We start from the raw sequence: 27,569 nt of genomic DNA, 5'->3' as shown, positions 1-27,569 counted from the left end.
TTTGGTTGGTAATTCTGATTACCTTCCAATCACAGATGTTTTGACTGATATCTTAAAAGCAAATCAGTAGTTTCCTTCTTAGAGGACTCGGGACTCTGGCCCAGACCTGTAGCAGGGTCAGTCCACTCCCCAGTACCTCTGCCTCTGGGTCGCCTCTCCCCTTTCATGGTCACTGCCTGTGACGGTGATCTGGACTGTTGCCATTTTTCCTGCTCCATCTCTCTGCGTCTCATCGTCAACTCCTTCCACACACCTAGGAGGAGGCAAATCTGTGCTCTCCCTTCTTACTTAAAATCTTTCACTACCAATCCCTTGTTCACAAGATGCAATCCAAACCCCTTCATATGCAAAAAAAGTCCCTGCATGAGCTGATCATTCCCATCTGCCTAGCCAGCCTGCTCTCCTTGCAGGCCCCCTGAGCTCTTCCCCTAGCCCGTTTCTCCAGCCACATCAGACCCCACACTCTGGATTCAGAACAAAGTCTGAGTAAACGCATGGGGACTTTTTATTTTTTTATTGACATGATTGTCAATGAAGTGATAGTTAAACAATGGAGTGATAGGAGGTGGCCCAGTTGGTGCTGAGCACCAGTTTGTGAAGCATTGTCATGGGTTGGGGCCAGGACCCTGATGTCCAGCTAATGAATGGCGATGAGAGGGCACCAAGCCATTCTCCCCAAGAGGAGAAGAAATCTGGTTCTCCCTTACCCACACCCATGCTCTGATATCCATTGTTTCTCTCCCCAACCTCAGCCTGTGATGGTGATCACTGGGGTCCCCACTGCACCAGCCGGTGCCAGTGCAAAAATGGGGCTCTGTGCAACCCCATCACCGGGGCTTGCCACTGTGCTGCGGGCTTCCGGGGCTGGCGCTGTGAGGACCGCTGTGAGCAGGGCACCTATGGTAACGACTGTCATCAGAGATGCCAGTGCCAGAATGGAGCCACCTGCGACCACGTCACGGGGGAATGCCGCTGCCCACCAGGATACACCGGAGCCTTGTAAGTCACATGCTGCCCATCAGCAGAGCGGAGCCCACCCACCCGCTCCATTCATGCTGCTGCTGCTGCCATCATATTTCTTGTGCTTCAGTTTGCATTGCTGCCTGAAGAGTTACTGATGGGTCTAGGCTGCAGGCACAGATACAGAGGTCAGCCGTGATGGCCATTAGGTGCTGCTGCTGCTGCTGGCTCTTGGACATCAGAGCCCAGCCTGAATCTAAGGGCCAGCTCCCATGCTTTCCTTTTAGCAAGGCAAAGAGAAAGAGAGTCAGTCAGGATGTTGTGTTGAATGGCACTATTTGGGGGTTGTTGGGGCATATTTGGGGTTCTGTTTGGATCTCCCGAGATTATGTTCATTTATACTGCTGGGTGGTAATGGTCCATGTCTTTTTGCTCTTTGTGGCAATTAAATAGCTGGGGAAAGCTGGGTGGGTTCAGTGCATTAGAAGAGAAAAGGAGGAAGGTGTTAAAAATAGTCCATAATAAAAGATTAACTCTTAGGGATACATACGTTATTTAATGCCCATGGATACATATTGCTTTGTGAATGTAAAGATATGTGTATTACATCTATGTAGATTATGTGCACACACAGTTTAATTCTTTCTGAGGAACATTCAAGCAACTACTTAACCTCCACTGTCTTTATTTTGTGGAAAGGGCGTGCTTCAGTTCACTTCTATTCACCAACAGAATTAAGAGGCAGGAGTTGCTAAAAAAAAAAAGTAAGAGATAGAAAAATCCTGTTCTCTTACTGAGAAAATTACATTTATAAATCACAGAACTAAAACTTGAAAAAACAAAATATGGCTGATTAGGTAAACACTTCCTGCCAACAGTGTTAAATGTCTGTAGAGTGGAGCTAAAGAAAAAAATTGCATTACCCTAGAAAGTCCTGATTTTCAGAATTGAAGATTATCTCAAACTGTTTAATTGTTAATCTTGCTTTTATGGGTTTTCATTAAGGCCACAATTGAATTGGGCTCTGGGAAACTTGGAGCGAATTCCCAGGAGAGCAGGAAAGACAAAGGCTTAGAAAAGAAGGGCCATGCGACACGTGGGTGGGTGAGAGAAGGGAAACTTGTCAGTCAGGAGGAGAGAACGCCAAAAATGGATGATGAGAAGGAGTTCATGTCCTTTGCAGGGACATGGATGAAACGGGAAGCCATCATTCTCAGCAAACTGACACAGGAACAGAAAACCAAACACTGCGTGTTCTCACTCATAAATGGGAGTTGAACAATGAAAACACATGGACACAGGGAGGGGAACATCACACATTGGAGTCTGTCTAGGGGTGGGGGAAAAGGGGAGGGAGAGCATTAGGACAAATACCTAATGCATGTGGGGCTTAAAACCTAGATGATAGGTTGATAGACGCAGCAAACCGCCATGGCACACGTACACCTGCATAACAAACCTGCACATTCTGCACATGTATCCCGGAACTTAAAGTACAATTTTAAAAATGAAAAAAATGAATGATGAATATGTGCACAAAGGGTGTGATGTGCAACATCTCAATTTTCTTTGGGAATAGAACAAACACATAAACAAAGGTAGACTTAAATTGGAGCACAAGCGCTTTATAAGAGTTACATGAAAAGCTCCTGTCACCAATGAGTGTTTGGCCAGTTTTCTTCCTCAGTGTTCTCAGATGGGACAGCTTCTCTTCCAACCGAAATGGCTTTGTTAGAAAGTACCCCAAAACAAAGGGAAGGCCTGGGTGACTTCTCAAAGACACTTCCAGGCAATATGATTAATGTTCTTGATGTCAATTAATTAAATGAAGCGATTATTGAACACAGAAAGCTTGTCTATTTTGGGGACCCTGGGCGCTATTGTGCCTGTGAACCTGAGGATCATGTGTCTGGGAAATAACAGTGTCCTTTGTCACATGTTAATCCCTCAGCTGTGAGGATCTTTGTCCTCCTGGTAAACATGGTCCACAGTGTGAGCAGAGATGCCCTTGTCAAAATGGAGGAGTGTGTCATCACGTCACTGGAGAATGCTCTTGCCCTTCTGGCTGGATGGTAAGCTTCCTTCCCACCTCCTCTGCCCCCGCCCCAAAGTCACCCATTCCAGGATACTCAGTGAATACACATGCAGGAGATTTTAGCACAAAAGAAAGTTACCATGATGGTTGAAGATTTCAACACTGGACAGACTCAAGCCATTTTAAAGCCGAAGCTCTTCAGTTCTGAGGAGACAGAAGAAGATGATTTAGTCCTAGACTTGAGGTGCATCAAAGGTTGTCATGTAAAGGGTAGTGGCCATCTGTCCTGCATTTCCCTTAAGGATAAAAAAAAGAGAGACAAATATCTAGTCTCACATGTCAGTCAGTGCTGATAAACACTGGATTTATTTAATAATTATTTTCATAATTTTGTTCCAGGAGTTGCTGTTGTTCTTTGGGAATATTATTCTCAACAGTATAAGTGTCATGTGAAAAAAAAATCGTATAAATCTGGGGATACATTGAGGTAAACCACATTTACCAAGTATTGCAGGACTTCTCAGAGCCTTGAGTGTCCTCAGAGCCTTGAGTAATCCAAGAAGAAGCTATTCAACATATTTTCCAAACTTTGACCAGGATACCCTTTCTTCATGTAGCAATTTCACATGCTTAGAGTTATGTAGAATACACAGTGACAATTAGCTTCAAATTAGACATCTGAAATCAGGAAATAGAATAATACAGATGTCATCTCTCTGAGTTTGTTTGTGCCTATGTCTGCTTGAAGGCAGATGAGTGAGCAACCAATACCTGTTTCCTTCATTAGCGAACTATTTAAGAGAGCAATTGACTTTTTTTTTTTTATCACCTTCTATTTCCACGAGCAGTGCTGAAGCTGTTCTTTCAGAGGTTACAAGGGACTGAATTGCCAAGACTCTTCTGTTCTCATTCAGCTTCACTTCTCCAAAGCTTTTCATTCTGTTGATCACCAACCTCCCTTCCTTAATTCCTTTGCCTTCTATTTTTCTAATCATCCTCTCTCTTACCTTTCATGCTGAAGATCTCTTTTTCTAATCCCCCTTCTTCTACATACTACTTCATTACAGGATTTTGTAGGTTTAAGTTTTGTCCTTCTCTTTTCTCACCATAAATCCACTCTGGCAATCTCATCCAGACCCATAGCTTTAAGAAGCACTTGATGGTTTTCCTAGATGTTGATCTTACCTGCCTTGAGCTTAGATTTATATTTGTCACCCCAACCTTGATAACCTATAGACACAAAGCCACTATCTCTTTAGGCAATGTCCAAGCTAGAGTCTCCACAGCCAGACCTGGGAGGAGAATTGGTCTGGTATTGCCCTTTCTTGTGGCTGTGGAACAAAGGAGAACTGGAGTTCATTTTTCAATGAGGGTCTTGGAAAGTAAGAGAGAGTTTAAGATGTCAAGGCCACTGGGGCAAGTATACAATAAAAATCAGATCTGAGAGGTCAGAAATGATGAGTAGCCCAGACAAAGTTCATTTTAGAGGCAAAGCGTGGAGAAACAGCATGAGGCAACGGAGTCTGAGAGAGAGGAGAACTTTAATTGAATGCCTGAGGATGAGGACAAGGTGAAAGAGAAGCTGTTTAAGGAGTACTGAGCAGGTTTGAGCAGGCCTGGCAGAGTTGATGTTAATAAATTTAATAAATCCAAACTTGTATACCCAAGCCTTTTGTAAGGCTACTCCTCCTCTACCTTTTTTGTCTTGGTTAAAACTAACACTTCTCTCTTAGTTGTCTGAAGTAAAGATGCTGGGTTATTTTTGACTCCTTCTATTCTTTCATTTCCTATCAGCCTTTTGCCAACATTGGTCTTCTGCGGTGAAAGTATTTTGCTGGAGCAGCAGAGTGTTGAGAATCCCATGCTCTCTGGATAAGGAACTGTGGGCCTTTTACTCCTAGGACTTCTGTGTAGATATTGTCTGTGGAGTTGCCTTGCCTTGATGCTGAAGCTCTTCTCAGTTGGGGTGGTGAGGATGTGGGTAAATGGTAACCACAGGCTTGGGTTATGAGTCCCAGTATGTAGACAGATGGACCCCTCTCTAGCGGCCCAACGGAGCCTCCCCTCACCTCTTTCTCTGTGTCCTGGGCCCCTTACCTTACTTCTGCTTCAAAAATCCTTCAGCTTGTGTTTTTCTCCTGTGTAGCTAAGCTTTCAACTTACACTTCTCCTTTACAACATGTTATTTGTGCTGTCATCCTATGTGCTTTTCAAAGTTGAATATATATTCCTATTATACACACATACCTTCGTATTTCAACTAAGAGAAATCATGTCCTCTTTAAAGCTGCTTGTGAATGTTAATCCTTATGCACGAAAATATTTCAGTGCATTTCCGAAGCTTGTGTGGGACCATTATGGGTAGTTAAGTCAGGCTCTGAGAGAGTGAGAATTTTCACCCCTGCTTACCACAGACCGACCTTCAGCACATTATTCCTGCAGTCATGCTTTTACCTCACACTAAGTATACCATGTCAGACTGGAGTGGAGAGACTAGAGTGATTTTTACATCTGTCCTCTTCCCCATATTGTGAGCTAATTGAGGATTGTTACCTTATCTTTGATTCTCAGTGAGAATCTTTGATTCTACGTCCCAGCGCTCAACACCTGGCACGTAGACAATTCTCAGTTAAGTGCTGATTCGAATCATCTCTCAAAGGCCTTTTCCATTCCAAGAGACTGTGGAAGAAATTTCCCGTTTGTAGATAGCTAGAAACCACCAGAGGAGACTTAATTAGCACACCAACTGCCTTTGTGGGTAGCCAGGAGTTAGAGGAAATATATTTGCTTATGCTGTCCAGAATAAACATTTAGGAAACCATCTGGTGTTCACTTGCCTCCAATTTCAGAGTGCCCACAGTCTGCATTTTTTTAGAGAGAGGGAGGACAGAGCAACAGCTTCCAATAGTTAAAAACATTAGAAAAATCCCTGTTATTTGGGATATGTTGTTTGTCTAATTATAAGTCCAATTAATAGATGCGAAGCTGTGAACCCAAGTGTTACAGCCAAGTGAAGAAGAAAACAGAGTATTTCATTGAGTTAATGGTACAGTATCTTATTCTTATCCACGCAGGATTGGAGTAAATATAATGACTGTGCTTGACAAGATGGACAGCCTCTAGGGTGAGGAGAAATATCCAAGTTACTCTCTTGGTTTTTCTCTCCAGGAAATAAGTTTCCTATTGATCTTGGCTCAGCAATGCTTGTTGAATCTGCTGAAAATAAAATGTTTTTTTTCCTGAAATAAATGTCTAGGTTCATTCCTGTAGAAGTCTTTCTTTGGCAATGTGATTGTTAATTCAGGTACATAAAATTTCAATCTTGTGTTATGCTACATTTTAAGAAATAACGTCAATGATAAAATGTGTATTTTCTCTAGAACATATGGTAAAGCATTTGGATATTCCGTGTGCGGCAGATGTTGCCATTTATGTAACGGATGCTCAATAAGTATTGTTGACTTATTGTGCATGTAAGACACAAGGAAAAACATCAGGAGGATTTATACATTCCTTAGATTGCCATAATAGTTTGATGTAACTTTGTCTTAAACTTCAGTTTTTAATATGGGTTTTGCTTAATATTACTATTCAGCCATCTTTGAATGTATCTTGAGATTTGGGCTGACTGAGTAATTAAGTCAATTTAATGTTTCTAACATTTTAAAGATGATGAACAGTTTATGTGCTCTAAAATTCCCCAATCTAATTTTCTTGCAGCCCTGTTCCCTTATCCCTCCTTTCTATTTCCTCTCTTTTCTTCTTCATCCATCAGTCGTCTTTCCCTGGCTGGAGGCCCATCTAATTTTCCAAGTCTCTTTGAATGCAGGGCACAGTATGTGGTCAGCCTTGCCCTGAGGGTCGCTTTGGAAAGAACTGTTCCCAAGAATGCCAGTGCCATAATGGAGGGACGTGTGATGCTGCCACAGGCCAATGTCATTGCAGTCCAGGATACACAGGGGAACGGTAAGGGATGCCCTTGTATTTCTCTGACTGTTCATAATGATGTGAAAGGAAAGTTTGTAGGGTCCAGGAGCATCGTCAATACCATGTGTCCATGACTCTTCCATAATATTTCAGAAGTAGTTATACAGCCTCAATGTGTTTGACAGATTCTATCCTAATTCAGTGTATAGAAACTGAATTATAAATAGCAATGGTAAATTGAAAATAACAGAAAAAGCACTAAAAAAAAAAAAAAAAAAAGACCATAAAATATCAGCTATTCAGAACCCATGATGAAAATGTCATTCTAGAGAGTTGAGTGTTTAGGACTGCCACTTACACTTTAAGTGCTTGGGGATAGATTTATTTTTAAATGGGATGTGTACTTAGGTACCTTTCAAAAGTAGGAAGTGACTTTCTTATGATTCAGTGTTCTGTTGAGAATGTCAATCATTAGATTGTGTGGTGGTGACAGAGTCAGATCTGCTGGGACTTATAGGGCCCTCTGGTCCCACACGAAACAGGAAAAACTGGCTGTGCTCGTGCGGGTCTTCCTGCCCCTGTTCATCGTCCTCTGTATTAAATGGTAAACTGTTATCTCAGAGTGCTTTGCACACCCTATTTCTTTTTCTTCAATTTTTTTCTTTTTTTTTTTTTGTGGGACATAGTAGATGTATCTATTTATGGAGTACATGAGATGTTTTGATACAGACATGCAATGTGAACTAAACACATCATGCAGAATGGGGTATCCATCTCCTCAAGCATTTATCCTTTGAGTTACAAGCAATTCAATTGCACTCTTCAAATTATTTCAGAAAGTACAATTAAGTTACTATTGACCATAGTCACCCTATTATGCTATCAAATAGTAGGTCTTAATCGTTCTTTCTGATTTTTTTTTTTTTTTTTTTTTTTTTGAGACAGAGTCTCGCTCTGTCACCCAGGCTGGAGTGCAGTGGTGCGATCTCGGCTCACTGCAACCTCCACCTCCTGGGTTCACGCCATTCTCCTTCCTCAGCCTCTCGAGTTGCTGGGACTACAGGTGCCCACCACCATGCCCAGCTAATTTTTTTTTTTGTATTTTTAGTAGAGACGGGGTTTCACCGTGTTAGCCAGGATGGTCTCGATCTCCTGACCTCGTGATCCACACAGCTCGGCCTCCCGAAGTGCTGGGATTACAGGCATGAGCCACCACACCCAGCCCTTTCTAATGTTTTTTGTACCCATTAACCATCCCCATTTCCCCCACACCCTCCCACTATCCTTCCCAGCCTCTGGGAACCATTCTTCTACTCTCTGTGTCCATGAATTCCATTCCATTGTTTTGATTTTTAGATCCCACAAATAAGTGAGAACATGTGATGTTTGTCTTTCTGTGCCTGGTTTATTTTGTTTAACATAATGATCTCCAGTTCTATCCATGTTGTTGCAAATTACTGGATCCCATTCTTTTTATGGCTGAATAGTACTCCACTGTGTATATGTACCACATTTTCTTTATCCATTCGTCTGTTCATAGACATGTAGGTTGCTTCAAAATCTTAGCTATTGTAAACAGTGCTGCAACAAACCTAGGAGTGCAGATATACTTCCATATACTGATTTCCTTTCTTTGGGTATACACCCAGCAGTGGGATTGCTGGATCATAAGGTAGCTCAATTTTTAGTTTTTTGAGGAACCTCCAAACTGTTCTCCATAGTGGTTTTACTAAGTTACATTCCCACTAACAGTGTACAAGGGTTCCCTTTTTTCTGCATCCTCACCAGCATTTGTTGTTGCCTGTCTTTTGGATATAAGCCATTTTTAACTGGCTTGAGATTATATCTCATTGTAGTTTTGATTTGCATTTCTCTGATGATCAATGGTGTTGAGCACCTTTTTATATGCCTGTTTGCCATTTGTATGTCTTCTTTTGAGAAATGTCTATTCAAATCTTTTGCCTATTTTTGATTGGAGTATTAGACTTTTTCCTATAGAATTGTTTGAGCTCCTTGTATAGTGTGGTTATTAGGTTGGTGCAAAAGTAATTGCGGTTTTTGCCATCGAAAGTAAAGGTGAAGACCGCAATTACTTTTGCACCAACCTATAACCCCTTGTCAGATGGATGGTTTGGAAATACTTTATCCCATTCTGTGGCTTGTCTCTTCACTTTGTTGATTGTATTCTTTGCTGTGCAGAAGGTTTTTAACTTGATGTATGCATCCTTCTTTTAATGCTCGTGAATCTGTCATGTCCTGCAAGACTAGGTAGCCAAGCTCACTGGATGTGTGTGTAGGATTTGAGAAGAGACTTGAGAGGCAGAAGGGCATAGTGATTGAAAACAACCATTTGGAATCTAGGTTTAGGTCAATGTGTCCCTGGACACATTTTATTTTTATTTTTTTTTGAGACGGAGTCTCGTTTTTCCCCCAGGCTGGAGTCTTGTGGCACGATCTCAGCTCACCGCAACTTCCATCTCCCGGATTCAAGCAATTCTCCTGCCTCAGCCTCCCTAGTAGCTGGGATTACAGGCACACGCTGCCACATCAGGCTAATTTTTTGTATTTTAGTAGAGACAGGGTTTCACTGTGTTGCCCAGGGTGGTATCGAACTCGTGAACTCAGGCAGTCTGCCTGCCTCGGCTTCCCCAAGTGCTAGGATTATAGGCATTAGAAACACCTTTGTCTGTAACATCCTAATGATAATTGTACTTTTCTCTAGGGTTGTTGTAAGGATTAAATAAGTTAGTGTGTTAAAACATTTAAAACAGTCCTGGAACTTACCAATATTAGATATTATTATTCTAGAACGATTTCTATGAACTGTGTAAATACTAGTGATTATCAATTTGAGTGATGTTTATGAGCTGTATAAATATTAGCTGTCATTATTTTTTATGATGTCTTTGAATTAAGAATTCCTTCAACTATTTTCCCCTTATTTTTTCTCTTTCTAAAATCCTGGTATAATTTTATGACGTTTAATAAGATACTGTCAGGTTTGTTCCCTCCTCCCTCCAACTTAGACCCTGCACTTTCTTATTCAATTTATTTCTGAGTATTTTGTAATTTTTAAAAATTTCATTTCTGCATCTAATTGGATATTTCAGGTTGAAGAAAAACTTGCTTTTGACTATTTACTTTTTAATTTATTCTTAATACCAAACTTTTAAGGTAATTTTAATGTTGTTTTTAGCAAACTCTGGAGGTATTTAGTTATACTATCATATCATCTACAAATAAACATGTTAGTCTTTTCTTTTCAATATGTATAATGATTATTTCATTTCCTTGAATTATTGCATAAATTTGAGCCTCCAAATTAATGTTGACAAATAGCAGTAAAAGTAAAAATCCCTGTCTTATTCCAGAATTTATTGGAAATGGCTTCAGCATGGTTTCATGTTTGCTATTGGTATTTGGTAAATTATTTTCTTCATTCTTAAGTAGTTTTTTAAATTCCTTTTTTTAATTAAAATCTTTTGTTAATAGTAGCTGTTTAATTTCATTAAATGACTTTTTGTCTTTTGCTAATATAATTACATATTTTTCCTTTAATTTTTCATGCAATGAATTGTTGACATTCTTAGTACACAGTTTTTATAACATGTAATTGGACTACTCATATTTTGTAACTGACATCCTAGTTTTAGGTTGTATTTTGGATAGATTAGGCTGTTACATAATTTCTGGATTCATTTAATATCCTATAATAGAAGAATGAGTTGGGATAAGGGAGGCACAAGACCAAACACAATTTTAATAATAGTTTCTTGTCATATTTTAGGACACTAAAATGGCAATATAATTATTTTCTTGCCCTCTAGGGATTTAAGTTTCAAATTAGAGGCAGCACAAGAACAATAAACATACAAGGCAAATGAGCTTATACATATTTCATCTGGAATACAGGGAAAGGGAATAATAGTTAATTTTCAGATACATTTTACATTTGAGCCAAGGAAGGCCAGGGGCCAGAGAAAGAGAAAGCAAGTAAAGCAAGTAAAGAGAGAACTTGCTTCTCGACCTACTGCTGTTGTAACTATTGTTTTTCTGATGAGCCAGTGAAATGATTCCTGTTTTCAGCTGTCATCCCTGTCTGGGCTCTAGAGTTCACACACACACACACACACACACACACACACACACACACACACACACAAAGACATCAAACACATTTGTCACTATGAACGTCCATGAGGCAGTCCGTGACGGGAGGCACGGGGAGAAAGGCCTTGACAGGCTGGGGTCTTAACTTGCCATTCCCCTTGTGTTGAGAAGTCAGCGAAATTTGATCAGTGAGGTTAGGGCAGAGGGCTGCCGGCCCTAGGAGCCTGCACGGCATTCCCAGGATGTGGGGACAGTCCTCCCGGCCAGAGGGAAATAAGAAAAATCCAAACAGGCACCCTGTAGGCTGGCAGAGTAGTGCATGGGATGCCCAAAAAAAGGCTTTGAGGTTTGTGGAAAGGTTGAGAGGATATTGTGGTGAGTAAATGTAACATGACACAGTCAAGTAAGAGTGAAGAGATGATGGCTTCCAGATCCTCAAAAAACTCCTTCTGAAGGGGTTAAAAGAGTTTCACATGCTGATGGTGCTGCCATAGGATCACTCTGGGTCCTGCAATAGCCTAGTAGGGGCCCACACACATGATTGGTGCCAGTGAGTGTTCGTTGGATGAAAGCATGTGTGACTCAGTGATGAACTGTGTTAAGGTGAAGCCCAAAACAGCTCTGCCAAGCCTGTGTTCAATAGTACCCTGAAGGTGAAGATAAACGTGGATGAAAGGAGGTGAAGTCAAAAATTATAGACAGGAATTGGGGAACGCAGCATTGGTCATCAATGGAGGACCTCCTTCCTGGGTCTAGGAGCATGGAAACATTGGCTCTTTCCCAGTGCTTTTTACGTTTCCCCCAGAGCAGCAGTTCCAGATGTTAGAAAGGTAGGCAGCTGATTCATGGATCCCAGGTTTAATGAGGAATGCGATTCTTTCACACTAAATCATAGTTTGGCCTGACTATTCCAATCACTCTAGGGAAGGACATGCTTAGGACAGGAGTGAAAGCAATACCTGTCACCCTTTACATATTAACTCACTTCCTTTTCTCCTTAAGGTCACAATGACATGCAACATAATAATAGAAATGGTATTAAAACAAGTCTATGACCCTCATTGGTTTTGGGAATTGATGTGTTAATACTTAATGTTTATCCATTCTTACCAATTCCAGGACATTACTTGAAATGTAAAAAAATTAGAAACTCCAAATTTCCATATTTCTACTGTGGCTGATATTTATTACTATATCTTTATTACTTTTCTGCTATCTGTCCTAAGAAAACGCGTTTCCTCTTTTACCAATTTTTGAGAGCTTTTCCTGTTCCATTTGGGACCACAGAAACAGCATTAAGGTCATAAAATTTGTTGGGAAATGGTGCTTCTTGAAGATAAAGGGACCAAAAAGGAGATAAGACTGCTTGATAAAGACTTTTAATGCAGTCAATCAGAAAGGCATCAGTTATTTCATGATTATGTTTATTTTCAAGATGGAAAATGTATACTTCTAGAAAGATATCCTACCATATTCCTTTGGTGGATAGAAGTAGACGTAACTATTATTAACAGGGTTGTCCTACAAGTGCAACACTGACAAAAAATAAAATGGGAATATGAATCCAGCTTAAATAATGGCTGCTTTAGTAAGTAACATTCAAATAAGACTTTTTGTTTTATATTTATAATACAAACTAGTAGTGTGTTTAATTGTAGGTTAGAAAGGTAAATGTGGGTCAAGGCCAGCTATTATAGATTTTATTTTTCCTGAGAAAGGAAGTCTCTGCCAAGATATGATAAAATGAACACACTGGTTCCCTGTAATTTGGTAACAGATACTTTCCCAGGCTTCCGATCTATACCACTTTCAACCACTTTTAAGCGGTGCTTTTTACCAAGTTGAAATCGTGAAGATAGTTTAAAATTTAATGTTTGGGTTTGTTTTCAAATCCTTTTAGGAGATGGAAAGTGATATTATTTATCTTTACTTTTTTTCCTTTTGGTACTGACTTGTGAAAAAATCTAACAGACAGGTTGAAAAGTTGTCTTGACAGCCTTCAGTAGGAGCCATGATGAGACCAAATTATTGTGCCTAAGCATTTCTTTCTTTAAAGTTTACATCTTTAAGGAATAAACTCAATGACTTGGCTTATTGAAGCTTCTTACAGGTTAAAAATAAAGAGCACCTTTTAAAATTACACTCCGGTCCAAAAATAGGTGTACACATGTATAACTTTTAGGCACACAGTTTATTTTATGCTGTGTATTAGTTCAATGACTCCATAACTTTCCTAATGGTTTGTTGAGCAATTGAAGGTTCTACCCATTGACAAATACACCTGAAGACGTTTAGAATCTGTGAAACTAAATTTACATGAGATTCTTTTCCTTATGTCCATCACATTAAATATATGCTAGAGCCAGAGGTATCTACCAGAAAAGCATCAAAGGGGCTGGTCCAAGTGGCTCATTCCTATAATCCCAATACCTTGGGAGGCTGAGGCGGGAGGATCACTTGAGTCCAGGAGTTTGAAACCAGCCTGGTTAACATAGCAAGACCTCATCTTTACAAAAAATTTAAAAATTAGCCTGACATGGTGGTGAGTGCCTGTGGTCCTAGCTACTCAGGAGGCAGAGGTGGGAGGGTCACTTGAGCCCAGGAGTTTGAGGTTACAGTGAGCTCTGATGGCACCACTGCACTCCAGTCTGGGTGACAGAGGCAGACCCTGTCTCAAAAAAAAAAAAAAAAAAAAAAAAATCAAGATTTGTCCTCTACACTAAAATAGAATTCCTCCCACCCTGGTATTGTTACTTATTGCACCCTATCATTAAAAATATGCAAAGTTGTGGAAACACTGTTTCTTTGAAGTATGTTTCTTTTCTGTTTCTTTTAAGTGTGCTTGAATTTGTTATTATGCCTTGCTGCTCACATTATACAGATCTAAAAAATGCAAGGCTGACCTACATTTTTGACTCTGGTTCTGGCCTGACTTGAGAGCCACATGGGAAGTGGCTGCCAAGACAAAGTGTACCCTTCTTGTGGCGAATGCTCGGCTGGGCAAAGCCCTGTCTCTCTCCCTTGGCAGAAAGCTCTCCTGCTGCAGAGAGCCAGTCACCTGGCCTAGTCAAAAAGAAACTTGGCTAGTCTAAGAACTATTTGTGCTTTCCATGGAGCAAGAGAGATCATTTTCTCTTTTCTGTCATGATTCCCTCTAGCAACTCGGCTTCCCACCTCACTCACCTTACCTAGAGCATATCCTTTCTCTTGGATAGAGCTCCAATGCCATTTTTAAAAAGACAATAAAGTGAATGTTTGAGGGCTGATCTTTACTCCTTGCCATTTGGCAGCCCTTCTTCCCAACAGAGGGCAATACCCCACTAGCCAAACATTTCGTGTTAGAAAACTCCAAGCCTTCCTACTGGCAGGCACTTCCCATGTTGGAATTGAGGACGTCAGATTTTGGTAGCTCAGAGTTTTCCGGATCTAAAGAGGACTTGGCTTATTAGTTAAAGAACTTTCTAACTGAGGAGCAATGATTACCATTCAGCTTTTAATAAAAGTAGAAACATGGCTAAGATTAAAAATTAATGTCCACATGAAAGCCAAGAGAATTAAAATTTAGTTTCAAATTTGACGCAAAATTTTCTCTTTGGAATTGGGAAAGTATGTTTTGAAATTTCATCATTATGGACTAGCATTTGAAAATTTCTTTTCTCGTTTTCTTAGTATCTACTAACGTGCTGTGTAACTTTGGCAAGCACTAAGTGTAAACTTGCCTCATGTCCTAAGCTTGTATTTTTGTTTTGGTTTCATTTTGTTGTTGTTATTTGTTTTGTTTTTGTTTTCTACAGGTCATGCTGCTGTTACTACAATATGTAGCCAGAGTATACTTAGCCAGAGTAATGTATCTGAATGTTTTTCATCCCTGTAATGGGACAATCACTAAATAATTGCAACAGCAAAAAGCAGCTTGAATTCATGCATAACAAAGCCATTCTGGATCAACCATTTATTTTCACATGGCACTAACTAATCTTTCTTCTTGCTCCCGCCTCTTGCTTGGTAGGTGCCAGGATGAGTGTCCTGTTGGGACCTATGGTGTTCTCTGTGCTGAGACCTGCCAGTGTGTCAATGGAGGGAAGTGTTACCACGTGAGCGGCGCGTGCCTCTGCGAAGCAGGCTTTGCTGGCGAGCGCTGCGAAGCACGCCTGTGTCCTGAGGGGCTCTACGGCATCAAATGTGACAAACAGTGCCCCTGCCACTTGGACAACACTCATAGGTGAGTATCAGCTTCCCCTGGAAGGATGTGTCCTGTGAAAATTTTAACCTCGGTTTTCAGGATTTGGAAGGAGGGATTGATAGAGAGATTCCTACCCCAAGCCGCCCCCTGCCTCTAGGCTACTCTGGGCAGGAGTCGCCAAGTAAAAGGAAGACCTTTTAACTTAATGTGTGATGGTCCACATCCGAGGTGCCAAAAGTGTTCAATGGTTACTGGTGGATAGCAAATTCTATTCTCTATTAATGACCACTGATAAAAACAAAATTTGCTGAGGTTAGTAGAACTTTCCCTTAAGCAAGGGATTCTGTGACATTCCCTTAGAAGCAAAGATGCAATGAGAGACAAGGTGTTCAGCCAAGTTTAGTATGCAAAACTATCATAAAATGATTCTTACTGCAGCATCTTTTATTTGACAGCACATCTGTGGAAGAAAAAAAAAAGGCTAGAGAGAGGAAGTGTACTGGTGGAAGTTTTGTGAAAGTGCTTCACATGTGGCTGTCACATGTGAAATATCGTTTTCGAACTGATTACTCTGACATAAAACTCACAAGGGACTTTTAGCTCAAAAACCTCTCGAAGAATTTGAGAACAGGAAACCCCGATCCCACCCACCCTACTGTACCTTGTCTGCCCTGAAAATATCTTCTTACCCCTGTTTCTTCTTTCCCTCCCCCAGGAACCAGATACACATAACTTAGAATTCTGGGCCTCCTTTGCAGACTGCTGGAAAAGCTGAGTTTGACAAAAATGTAGTGCGTTATATAGCAGTTCAGATCTTACTAGAATTACTTTTATTTGCATTCAGTACAGCTGTTACTTCATTTATACTTCTGAAAGATAATTCGTAGCCACATCAAATCCCAAATGCACAGAAGTTAAAAGTAAACAAAAGCATGTGGTTGGTCTCTTCTGTAAACCATTGTTAATAACAAAAATATAGAGTTTGCACTCTGTGTGTGTGCATGTGCACCTGTGTATGTGTGCTGGAATACATTTTAGTGGGACGTGAAGAAGTGTATTCTCAAAATATGATTCAAGTAACTTGTAAGCCACATTAGTCAACTTTGGTTTTCTTCATTGGAAAATATTGCCTTTCTTTACATGACACATTTACGTAAATATTTGGGGGAATAAAAATGAATAATCTCCACAGGGTTTTGTTTTTCAACTCCCTAATATTTAAGGAGCTGGCAGGATTCGGGACAAGTTATGAATTTGGGTGCCTTTCCTACAGTATAAGTCTTGTTGCAGCAGAAAGTAAGCCTCATGTAGTGACAACTAAGAACATTACACCAGTGTGCTGTTTCGTTGTATGTAGAGACAACTGAAATCAAATGGAATAATAAATCTGTGCAAAGAAAGAGCTCTGCTATGAGAAAAACTGGAGAAGCAGAGAGCATGTTGATTTTGTTGGAATTGGATGCCATATTAGTAGTGGCAAGGTGCAGAGTGGAGAATTAGTTAATTGATGGCAATACTGTGGTGATTTTGACATAGGTCATATGTACCTAAGCGTGTATGTGTTAACAAAGAAGTACATGACATTTTTTGACAATTACATAGATCAATAACACTAAAATCTGTCTAATAATGTATACCGAATAATCCGAATATTTTAAAAAATCAGTCTTTTCATGATTTTGTAAATCATGAATGGTATTTTTAAAGATTAGCTTTTACAAATTTATATTAAAACAAGTTTAATGTTGATTATATGACTCTATCTTGTTGAATTCTTCATTGGAATCAGCTATCTAGTTCTCATATCTTAAACTTCTATTTGTAAAATTCCTGAAAGCCCAAGGTCCCTTCAAATCAAAAGGCATAGAATCCTTGTATTAATTGAAAGTCTAGTTTGTTCACATTATCATTTATCAAGCAAGTGGAGCTTTGCTGTTACATAATTTATGATGTACTAAAGCCTTCCATTATAATTAACGAGATAACAAATACAATGTAAATTAATAATGTACATCGTCTTTAGGTACATACTGAGCTCTATGGATATACACATTGACATATATGTTAGCCATATAGTTGGGTAAGGGTTTGTTTCAGGTAGCTTTTGCTGCGTTAAAAAACAAACAACAACAACAAAAAACTTTTCCAAGCCTAATGACATAAAATAACAATTATTTACTAACTGATGATTTTTTGCTTGACTATGTGGGCCAGGCTCAGCTTGATGGTGGTTCTGCTGGTCTCCTTGTGTTCAGCTGGCAGATAAACTGTAGGCTGATTGGTCCTGGATATCCTCACTCACATGTCTGGCATTTGACTGGGTGATGGGGGTGACTGAGCTACACATCTCCAGTATCTAGCAGGCTAGCCTGGGCTTTTTCACATGTTGATTGGCTTCTAAAAGTAACGGAAGACAGTACAGACCCCCAACATACACTTTTTAAGCCTTTGGTTATGTCGTATTTGCTAATATCCCTTTAGATAAGGCAAGTCATCTAACCAAGTCCAGATTCAATATACTCCACCTCTCGATGGGAGGTGTTGCAAAGAATTTGTAGCCATTTTTATTTTGCAGTCTATCATAGGGCTGAAAGGAATTTAAATATATTTATAAGTAATACTAGTATTTTAAACTTTAGCACCATTATTGAGCCTAAAGACATTCACTGTGACCTGGACTTTTCAACTGAAAACTAACTGTTATGATGGAAATGATTTTGAACGAGAAAATAAAATTTGAGATTTAATAATATTCCACATGCAACATAGAGAGATAGATTAACAGGTTTTGGTAATAAAGATATTTAATAGCTATGGACAATCCGGATGTGCCTATTTGCAAATGTCACATAATTGTCATTACATTTGAGCATTAATAACATCTAAGGAAATGAATAAAAGGAAGTTCAATGACCTTTTTCAGCCAATATTATATAGTATTGGACTTTTGTCGTAATTCAACTATTGAACAGTTTCTTAGAATATATGTGTATAGTTATATGTGTTTATAAAATGACAACTATTCCCATATGTGTATAATCCTATTTTCATATACACGAAGCAATCTGTTCTTTAGATGGAAAACAGGTAATGAGTATATCACCCTTCAACCTCCAATCTGCTGCTCCTACAACAACACGTAAATCTCATTATCAATTAAGCTGCCTGCATGAGAACCCATCAAATGCCTCCAAAGTGCTCTAGCTTCCTACATCTAATTACAAATTGCAGAATACTAATTTTGGTGTCAATCAATCTGAAAACCAGTGTGCAGCACTAACACTCACTGGGGGGCATTGAATATCAATTTCTCAGCCTGCCTTTTGCTTTGTTGAATTCATTGTCATCCAAATTGTCTATTTTCTTTAACATTATGTCTATACCATGAATACTATTTTCTACTTTTCAATGTAAAGTAATATTTTCTACCAAAAATATCATTTCTTTTACAATATGTTAAGATAAGGTAGGCTACTTTAACCAATCCATCACTTGAAATATTTCTTTTCCCTTTATCAAATGTAAGGACTTACTGAAGCAGACTTAAATTTTTCCCTGTTTTTTTTGTACAATATTTGATTTTACTGATCCTGTTGACCCCTTTATATGTGCCAAATTCTAAATCTTAGCAATTCTCCTTCATGTCTGGTCCCCTTAGCAGGCTGTTAGCAAGCCTCCTTTTTCTTTGGTATAAAAACAATCCTGGGTTCAAGTTTGATTCTGCCCCACTACCTGTGTGAGACTTTGAATAAATAATTTACCCTTTCTGGTTCTCTATTTTCTCGTTTATAAAATGGGATCATACCATCTAAGATGGTTGTGAGGATTGAACTAAACAGTGCTCAGCACATTGCTGAGACTCACTCAGGACCCAGGAAATGCCATCTCCTGGTCTGTGCATTCACTTATAATATCATCGCAAACATGGTGACATTCATGAGTTGTTCTCTGTGATTAATGGCTATTTCCTTTAAGCCAAGACTTTGACATTTTAAAAACTAATTTTAGAGGAAATCTTCCCCTTTGTATACATATATACTGAGTATAATTTAACATTGTTCAGTGACTCTGAGATGTCAGGGAGAAGCAGATTAATGTGGGAAAGCTAGGTCCCTGGAGTCGCATCCACTCTGTATCACCTGTGGCATTTTCACTTACTCATTCAATCTGCATTCACTGTGGGCCTACTATGGGCCAGTGAAAGGTGGAAAAACAGATTTAATTCTTGCCCTCCTGGAACTCACAGTGTAGGAGAGGAGGAAGACATTAAAGGACTGGAAAAATAAACTGAATTATAGATTGTGAAAATGAGATGAGAAGAAGGATCAGGGCGCCAAGGAAGAGTGTAAGTGGAGAGACCTACCTTCAATTTGGGTGGACAGGGAAGATCTCTTTGAGGAAGAGACTGGAAAGACAATCTGGAGACAGAAAGGCAGAGAGTAAGGGAACTGCATCCTAAGAATATGGAATAGCCCATGTGGAGGTCCTTAAGTTGAAAAAAAATGATGCTTTTACAAACTAGAAGAAATCCAGTGTGGTCAAGTACAGCAATAAAGAGAGAATAAAGATGAAAGAAGAGGTTGAGGAGTAGGCAGTGGCCAGATGATGAGGCCCCACGGGCTGTATTTAGGGTGACTGTGTATCAGGTTTCACAAGGACAGTCTGTTTTAGGCCTGTTGTCCTAGTGTAATTATTAGCAACTCTCTCTTCACTCTTAAAAATGCCCTGGTTTAGTCAATGAATTGTATAGTCTCTGTAGTTATATTAGACAGTCTGGATTTTGTTCCAAGGGTAGTGGGGAGCCTTTGCAGAGTTTTAAGAAGGAGAATGATATGATTTACTCTTTAGGTGATAAGGCATGAGTGGATGTGGGCGCACAGTTGGAAGGCTGTTCAGAAGGTGAGGAGATAGATGGCATCGGTTGGAGCAGAATGAGGACAGTGAAGATGAAGGGATGTGGGTGGATTCAAAATATATATTGGAGTTAGAATGGTTAAATTCTAGTGATGAGGCAGAAGGAGTTATCAAGAATAACTCCTAGGCCAGGCACGGCAGCTCACGCTTATAATCCCAGCACTTTGGGAGGCCAAGGTGGGCAGATCACTTGAGGTCAGGAATTCGAGATCAGCCTGGCCAAAATGGTGGAATTCTGTCTCTACTGAAAATACAAAAATTAACTGGGCATGGGGCACATGCCTATAATCCCAGCTACTCAGGAGTCTGAAGCAGAAGAATCACTTGAACGGTGGAGGTTGTAGTGAGCCGAGATTGCACCACTGCACTCCAGCCTGGGTGACAGAGAGAGACTCCGTCCCAAAAAAAAAAAAAAAAAAAAAGAATAACTCCTAGATAAACTAAGTGACTGATGGTGCTATTTACGGAAATTTGGACAATTAGGGGTAGATAACTGAGGGAAAGAACAAGGGCTCAGTTTTGTTGTTTTTTTTTTTTTTTCTGAGACAAAGTCTCGCTTTGTCGCCCAGACTGGAGTGCAATGGTGTGATCTGGGCTCACTGCAAGCTCTGCCTCCTGGATTCCCACCATTCTCCTTCCTCAGCCTCCCGAGTAGCTGGGACTACAGGCGTCTGCCACCACGCCTGGCTAATTTTTTTGGTATTTTTAGTAGAGACAGGGTTTCACTGAGTTAGCCAGGATGGTCTTGATCTCCTGACCTCGTGATCTGCACGCCTTAGCCTCCAAAAGTACTGGGATTACAAGTTGGAGCTACCGTGCCTGGCCCAAGAGCTCAGTTTTTGACATGTTAAGTTTGAGATGCCATGGAGACGCCATGTGACTGCTCAAGGATAAGCGATTGGCCCAAGGATAATAGAAGATAAGCAGACTTGAGTAGATCTATGTAGATCTGAGACTCACGTCCTGGTCCTATGCATCTAAACCTACACTCAAGAAACCACCTCATATGTAGAACTGTATTTAGGTATTCTTCATGCCATGTTTTCTGAGTGTTCGATGAATTTCTAGGCCTTTGCCTGTGAACACTAAGGTACAGAAGGGGTCTAAAAGTATATTTAAATAAACCTCCAAAAATGAGCACCAAACCATTCAATCCACAGGAATTTTCTGAACAAGGGGGAGGAGGAATATAGGATATGAGATTATGAGGCGTGGCTGAGACCCTCACTTGACAGACTAGGACATCAGACCCAGGGAAGTTGTATGATTTCACTGAGGCTACTCAGATAGTGGGAGAACTGGGGTTGCATCCTCAGTCTTCACCCCTCCCAGGTTGTCATTCTTTCCAAGAGTAGAAAATCTATGAACAGTCCTCTGATGGGAAGTCATTTAGCAAATGTCTGGATATGACAGAGGTGTTTGTTGTAGGCCCTAGTTAAGGGCAGGGTTTTAGCTACATTAGGCAAGGAAGACCATCTTTAAACAGTCTTCCAGTTGTCAGCAGAACTGGTTTGATTGTTAAGATTTTCTCGTGGTGACAAGCACATGTGTTTTGAGCCAGCATGTCACAGAGGGCCCTATTGTGTCAACTCACTTACACGTGCATCTCAGTGCAGCTGATATGTCCATTTGCTATGGAGCAACAGCTGGTTGCCTGGTGGGTCAATGCGGCTGCTGTTTCAGGTGGAGACAGCTGCCTGCTACCAGGTATAGGGAACTGAGGGAGAAACAGGCTGACGAGGTCACTGCTTTTGGTGTTCCTGGGACATCATACTAGTTAACTGGTTTGGTATTGTCCATTGGATGGAGTTTTTTTTAGCTCCTGTCACAGAGTTGACCTCTTACAAAATTAGTACATTCAATTTAAGAAAATTGAAAAGAATTTCAGACAAAAGGATGTGGTTGTAATACATCCTGCTAGACATGATGCTGATTTCATACAACATTTCTGTATTACCCATCAGGTTTCAGCCAGTTAATTAAATCATACCCAGCCTGGGAATGAAGTGTGAATTATTGCTCATGGAATTACCCACACATTTAGTGATCATTGCTAAAGCAACATTTGCACAGAAGTTGGGTGTCATGTTTACCCCAAAGTGACTTATTCCTTTCATCCATGTCTCTCAGCTGTCATCCCATGTCTGGAGAATGTGCCTGCAAGCCGGGCTGGTCAGGACTCTACTGTAATGAGACATGTTCTCCTGGATTCTATGGGGAAGCTTGCCAGCAGATCTGCAGCTGCCAAAATGGGGCAGACTGTGACAGTGTGACTGGAAAGTGCACCTGTGCCCCAGGATTCAAAGTGAGTGACTAGGGCTCTGGAGGCAGGAGAAGAGGGGTGCAGTGTGAAGCATCTCAACACCATGGTTTATATGTCCTCCAGTGAAATACAGTGAATGTGCTAAAGTCATCCATGTCATTAATGAGAGAGAAAATGAGAAAAACGCTAATAGAGGTATAAGGAATTACCTTAGTATGATGACTGGGAAAGCTGTAAAACTATAAATGTGGCATTAATTTTTAATATAAACATATGTCAGAAAGTATATTATAATTATTCCTTAAGTAATGTATTTTATTGTGTTTTATAGGTGACAAAGAAGTTACTTTTCCAAGTAGATTACTGTTATTGTTGACAGCTTTTGTTTTTAAGTCCATGAAATTTGAAGGCACATCGAGTTAGCATTTGTAATGGATTTACATTCTGTAGTTGGTAGTACATAAGTTTTTAGGTCCCTTTGAAAATCCAGACCCTATAAATATGTCTATATTCCATGCACAATAGAGCAGAATTTTGCTCACAGTTTCTAAGATTTTATCATGATAGGCTAGGAATCTTTGCTTTAAAGGAGAATGTGTTGTTCTTGAATTATTCCTTCCCATTTTAAAGAGCACATTGAACCATGAAGAATGTTGATGATTATTCCAGAGCACATAATGTAGAACTAGTGGATCATAAAGTCACAGAGCTGAGAGGATCTTTAAAGGGTTTTCTAACCCTGTCATAACTCTTTGGTTCAGCCCTTGAATTAGCTTTGTCTTAAGAGTCCCTTCTGTTTTGAAAGGAGATGACCTCCAGTTGCCTTTGGTAGCTTAATTCTATGTTTAATGCTCCCTGTCGGATAAAGTGAATCATGTTGCTGAATGTGTTCTGTTGTTGCTTTGTTTACCCACTAAAAATATTACGTAATATTATATAAGGATGTCTAGGAAGGGTTGAGATCTAATGTATAGTTCATATTGATGTTTATTTATTGACAGTAATTTTACAGATACAATTTATTTTTATATATCTACTTGTCTGAGCAAGGACATAGGGTTTTTATTGTTGTTTTGTTTTGGTTCTGCTATGAAGGCGAAGCTAAGGTAGGTGCAAACTTTTTTGGATCCCATTTAATAATATATCCTAAACATAGACCAGCTAGAGTTGCCCTTACATTTCTAAAATTTGTGTAGTGGTGACATTATAACAAAATTTTAAAAATACAGTGTGTTAAAATTAGAGGGGAAGTATAATTAGCATTGCCAAGGTATATTTTTGTTTATTTGTGTTGGCCTTATTTCAGTTGGCAAAACTGAGTGCATTTTGCTACTTGTGCCTATCTAGGGAATTGATTGCTCTACCCCATGCCCTCTGGGAACCTATGGGATAAACTGTTCCTCTCGGTGTGGCTGTAAAAATGATGCAGTCTGCTCTCCTGTGGATGGGTCTTGTACTTGCAAGGCAGGTAAGAGTGGGGGTAAATAAGTCTTTAATTTGATTCTGTCACTTTATCTCCTAAAGACATAAAAAGAAAGAAACCTTAACCAGGGTTCTAGCTCCAGTTGCACCAAAATTAAGTGTCTGACCTCTGCAAGTCCCTCATCCAGTGTGGGCTGGAATGCTTTCCTGAGTCAAGGGAAGAGGTTCACATTAGATGATCTCTGAAGTCACTGCCAGCTCCCAAAGTCTGTGTGTCTGTGCATTTTGGGAAGAGTAAACAAGCAGACATGTGTTCATGCCCCTAAATTGACTGGTTTGGAGTTATGACAAGAAATGCATCCAAGCACCAATTTTATATGAGCACCAGGATGTGTCCATCCATAGGTGCAGCCAGGATCCTGGATATACACAGTTACTGGTTAATGGGGTCCTGCTTTAAAGATGGGATTGTGTTTTCAAGCAGAATCCTTTGTCTCCCTTCCATATAAATTATTTTACTTTCCTGATCTAAACAAAACTCAGCACTCCACAGTGTGCATCACTGCCCATTAAAGGTGCTTTGACTCTATATCTCTTCCTATTAGCCCACTAGTATTTTGCAGTGTTGGCATCCTCGACAGATCACACAGCACACATGGCTGTTTGGGTCCTCAGGGGTGCCTTCTGTTCATTTCTGATGGAGGCTTCACTTGGCAGAACCAGTGCTCTCTGCTGCTGTGGCTGGGGCTGGGAGGCACTGTGTGCATCTCCAAGGTGTTTCTAAAGAGAAACATGTTTTGGAAAGGCTCAGCAAGGCTCCCTGCTGCCTTTGTTCGCTCACAAGCTCTGGCGTTCTTGTCGCACAGGCTGGCACGGGGTGGACTGCTCCATCAGATGTCCCAGTGGCACATGGGGCTTTAGCTGTAACTTAACATGCCAGTGCCTCAACGGGGGAGCCTGCAACACCCTAGACGGGACCTGCACGTGTGCGCCTGGATGGCACGGGGAGAAATGCGAACTTTCCTGCCAGGTATGCACGAATCAGCGCCCTGACGGAAAATGCCTATGAAGAGCTGATGCCATAGAGTTGGCTTCTTTTTGCAGTTTTCCTGACTTCAGGTGGCTCAGTGTGAACCCAACTTCAGTGACTATTGGAAGAATCTAGGTGTTTGAATTCAAATTGGACGTAGGATTGGAAAAGGGATCAACATGGAAACTGGTTAGATAGGCTCTGTGAGAATTTCTTCCTTCTTTTCCTTCATCTTATTCAGTTTCCTCAACCCCCACCCTTTATTTTCTGTTTCTTATACACCCATCTCTTGGTGGTAGCCAGTGAACAGCACTGGTCAAACACCCAGTGTATGCCTGTCCACTGTCTAAATATTTTGTTTCCATTATCATGGAAATCCCCCTGCCTTTAAGGTGGAAAGTGGCTGGGATTTGAAAGGAGGGTGGTGATTGATGTCACAGAAATGCTCCTGGAAGTGTTAAAAGAAGGTTTGGAAACAGTATCTTTTAGCATAAGTATCTCTGGAGCCACAAGAATATCTTAAGATGTCCCTATAGCTCACTCTATTCCCTTGACCTACTTTGGAGATACAGGTCATTAGAAATCTCATACTGCATCTAGCTCAGGCTGTCAGGGAGTGCAAATGGGAAGTGCATTTTGGAGTAAGCTGCTGATTTCTTTTCCATCACTCTGTCTTCCTATAGCAAATCTTTTCTCCTGAGCCATTAGGCATTCTTTCTGTGGTGTGTGTTCTCTGCCTCCAGGACATCATCTGATGGCGAGATAACAATGTGACCCCCTGAGCTGGGCCCCTCAAGAAGGGCCTTCCACAATGCTCTTCTCTCTCTGGGCTTCCTCCTCATTAAGTACAACCCACTTCCCAAAGTAGAAAGGATCCCACTCATGGATATCCCACGGACAGAGTTGTCAGCTTTGCTGCCTCTCATCAGACTAGTGAACAAATTATCAGTACTTGGAGATGAGCTTGAAGATCACTTTTTACTCCCTATCTGATTGCAGACAAAGCAAAGCCCCTAGCACAATCTCGTCCTTTTTCATACCTTAGAGGAGTTAGTAAATCAGTGAAGGCTGAGAGTTTAGTGGTTCATATCATGACAAAGCTAAATCCTGTGTAGCTCTGTCAAACATTGGTGGGGTCTGCAAAATGATTGTTTTCTTTTCCTTATTTTAACTAGTTCTAGACAAATAATTATTCATCTGTAACACCCACTACCTGTCTATGCTGGTTCCCATGTTCCTCCTCCGTGGTAATTCTGTACCCCTGTTTCTCTTAGTGCTTGGGTGGTGTTGGGAAGGCATGTAGTGCCTCCCTCAATTCTCAGGATCTGGGGTGAAAGAGCTGAACTTTCCATTCTTTCTCCACAAACAAAATGATCGTGTACATGAGGAGTGTTGTCTTCATCAGACCATCCAAACTGACATGCATGTGAAAATATAAAAGATCTGGAAAGGAGGGGGTGAGGAGGTGTGTCGACTCATGCTTAGGATTGTGAGTCAGAATATTTTGTGTGGCTTAGACCTCCTCCTGGAAAGCAGGATAATAATTAGAGAAAAGTAACAAAAATTCTTCATTTTTCTTTATAGTACCGTGTATCTTGTTGGCAACTTATGGCAATGAACTCAATTCAATTAAAACTATAATTTTAAAAATTAGTTTATAATTAAACATTTTTTTAAATTATAAAATTATAGTTTTAAAACTATAATTTTAGAGCTTTTTTGTGGGTAAGGGTCATTTTTGTGTGAGTCATTCTCTCTTTTCACTAAATAATAGAATGCATTATAGGGGACACTGATCTATTTTGTAAAAAATCTTTAGGAACAAAAGAAAATATTTTTATGAGTTGTAGCTTATAGGATAAACTTCTTTTAAATACTTGGCATTTTTACATATATTTGCATATATGGATATCAGTGTATTGGCATCACCATTTTTATGTCCCAACCATTGTGTCAGGCATAAACTGGGGTTTGAGTGACTTTAAAACACTGACTTCCTGGAGCCTCTATTTTGGGGACTAAGAAGACATAGAAAGAGGTGATTAAGATGCATCCCTCTGGCTGAGTGCAGTGGCTCCCACCTGTAATCTCAACACTTTGGGAGGCCGAGGCAGGTGGATCACCTGAGGTCAGGAATTTGAGACCAGCCCAACCAACAAGGTGAAACCCTGTCTCCACTAAAAATACAAAAATTAGCTGGGCATGGTGGCAGGTGCCTGAAGTCCCAGCTACTCGGGAGGCTGAGAATTGCTTCAACCCAGGAGGCCGAGGTTGCGGTGAGCTGAGCTAACACCACTGCACTCCAGCCTGGGCAACAGAGCGAGACTCCATCTCAAAAAAAAAAAAAAAAAGAAAAAAAGAAAAAAAAAGATGCATCCCTCTAAGAAGTGTTTGGGACAGCAGACTGTATGTGAAATGGCTGACAGTGGCCTTTTCCTCTCCTGTTGTGGGATTTCTCAGGCCCTCATTGTTGCCTTTCATGCTGTTTTCCACGCAGGATGGCACGTACGGGCTGAACTGTGCTGAGCGCTGTGACTGCAGCCACGCAGATGGCTGCCACCCTACCACGGGCCATTGCCGCTGCCTCCCTGGATGGTCAGGTGAGAGCCAAGGACCACTAATTGAAAGGTGAAACCCACCAACTTAACACCTAGCGCTGTTCCTTATCACTTCACAGAAACATACACAAGTCAACTTTTCAAAAGAAATGAAAATTCGATAAAGT

The 27,569-nt window shown here is 40.4% G+C and overlaps 1 protein-coding gene across 3 annotated transcripts in view; it reads left to right on the top strand.

The window, feature by feature from the left end:
• The window catches only part of MEGF10 (multiple EGF like domains 10), a 171,847-nt gene that overhangs the window by 104,778 nt on the left and 39,500 nt on the right, over positions 1 to 27,569 (top strand). For all 3 annotated transcript variants that reach the window (XM_023196976.1, XM_023196968.2, XM_023196958.2), the window contains 8 exons: positions 753 to 999; positions 2,912 to 3,032; positions 6,825 to 6,961; positions 15,042 to 15,254; positions 22,260 to 22,434; positions 23,740 to 23,860; positions 24,681 to 24,844; positions 27,342 to 27,444. In XM_023196976.1, coding sequence (XP_023052744.1) covers positions 753 to 999; positions 2,912 to 3,032; positions 6,825 to 6,961; positions 15,042 to 15,254; positions 22,260 to 22,434; positions 23,740 to 23,860; positions 24,681 to 24,844; positions 27,342 to 27,444 — 1,281 coding nt within the window. The remainder of the gene's footprint in view (positions 1 to 752; positions 1,000 to 2,911; positions 3,033 to 6,824; positions 6,962 to 15,041; positions 15,255 to 22,259; positions 22,435 to 23,739; positions 23,861 to 24,680; positions 24,845 to 27,341; positions 27,445 to 27,569) is intronic.

This window comes from Piliocolobus tephrosceles, chromosome 4, assembly GCF_002776525.5.
Source record: "Piliocolobus tephrosceles isolate RC106 chromosome 4, ASM277652v3, whole genome shotgun sequence".
NCBI classification, from domain to species: domain Eukaryota; kingdom Metazoa; phylum Chordata; class Mammalia; order Primates; family Cercopithecidae; genus Piliocolobus; species Piliocolobus tephrosceles.
Note: the sequence above shows the minus strand (reverse complement) of the source record. Positions and strands in the feature narration are given on the sequence as shown.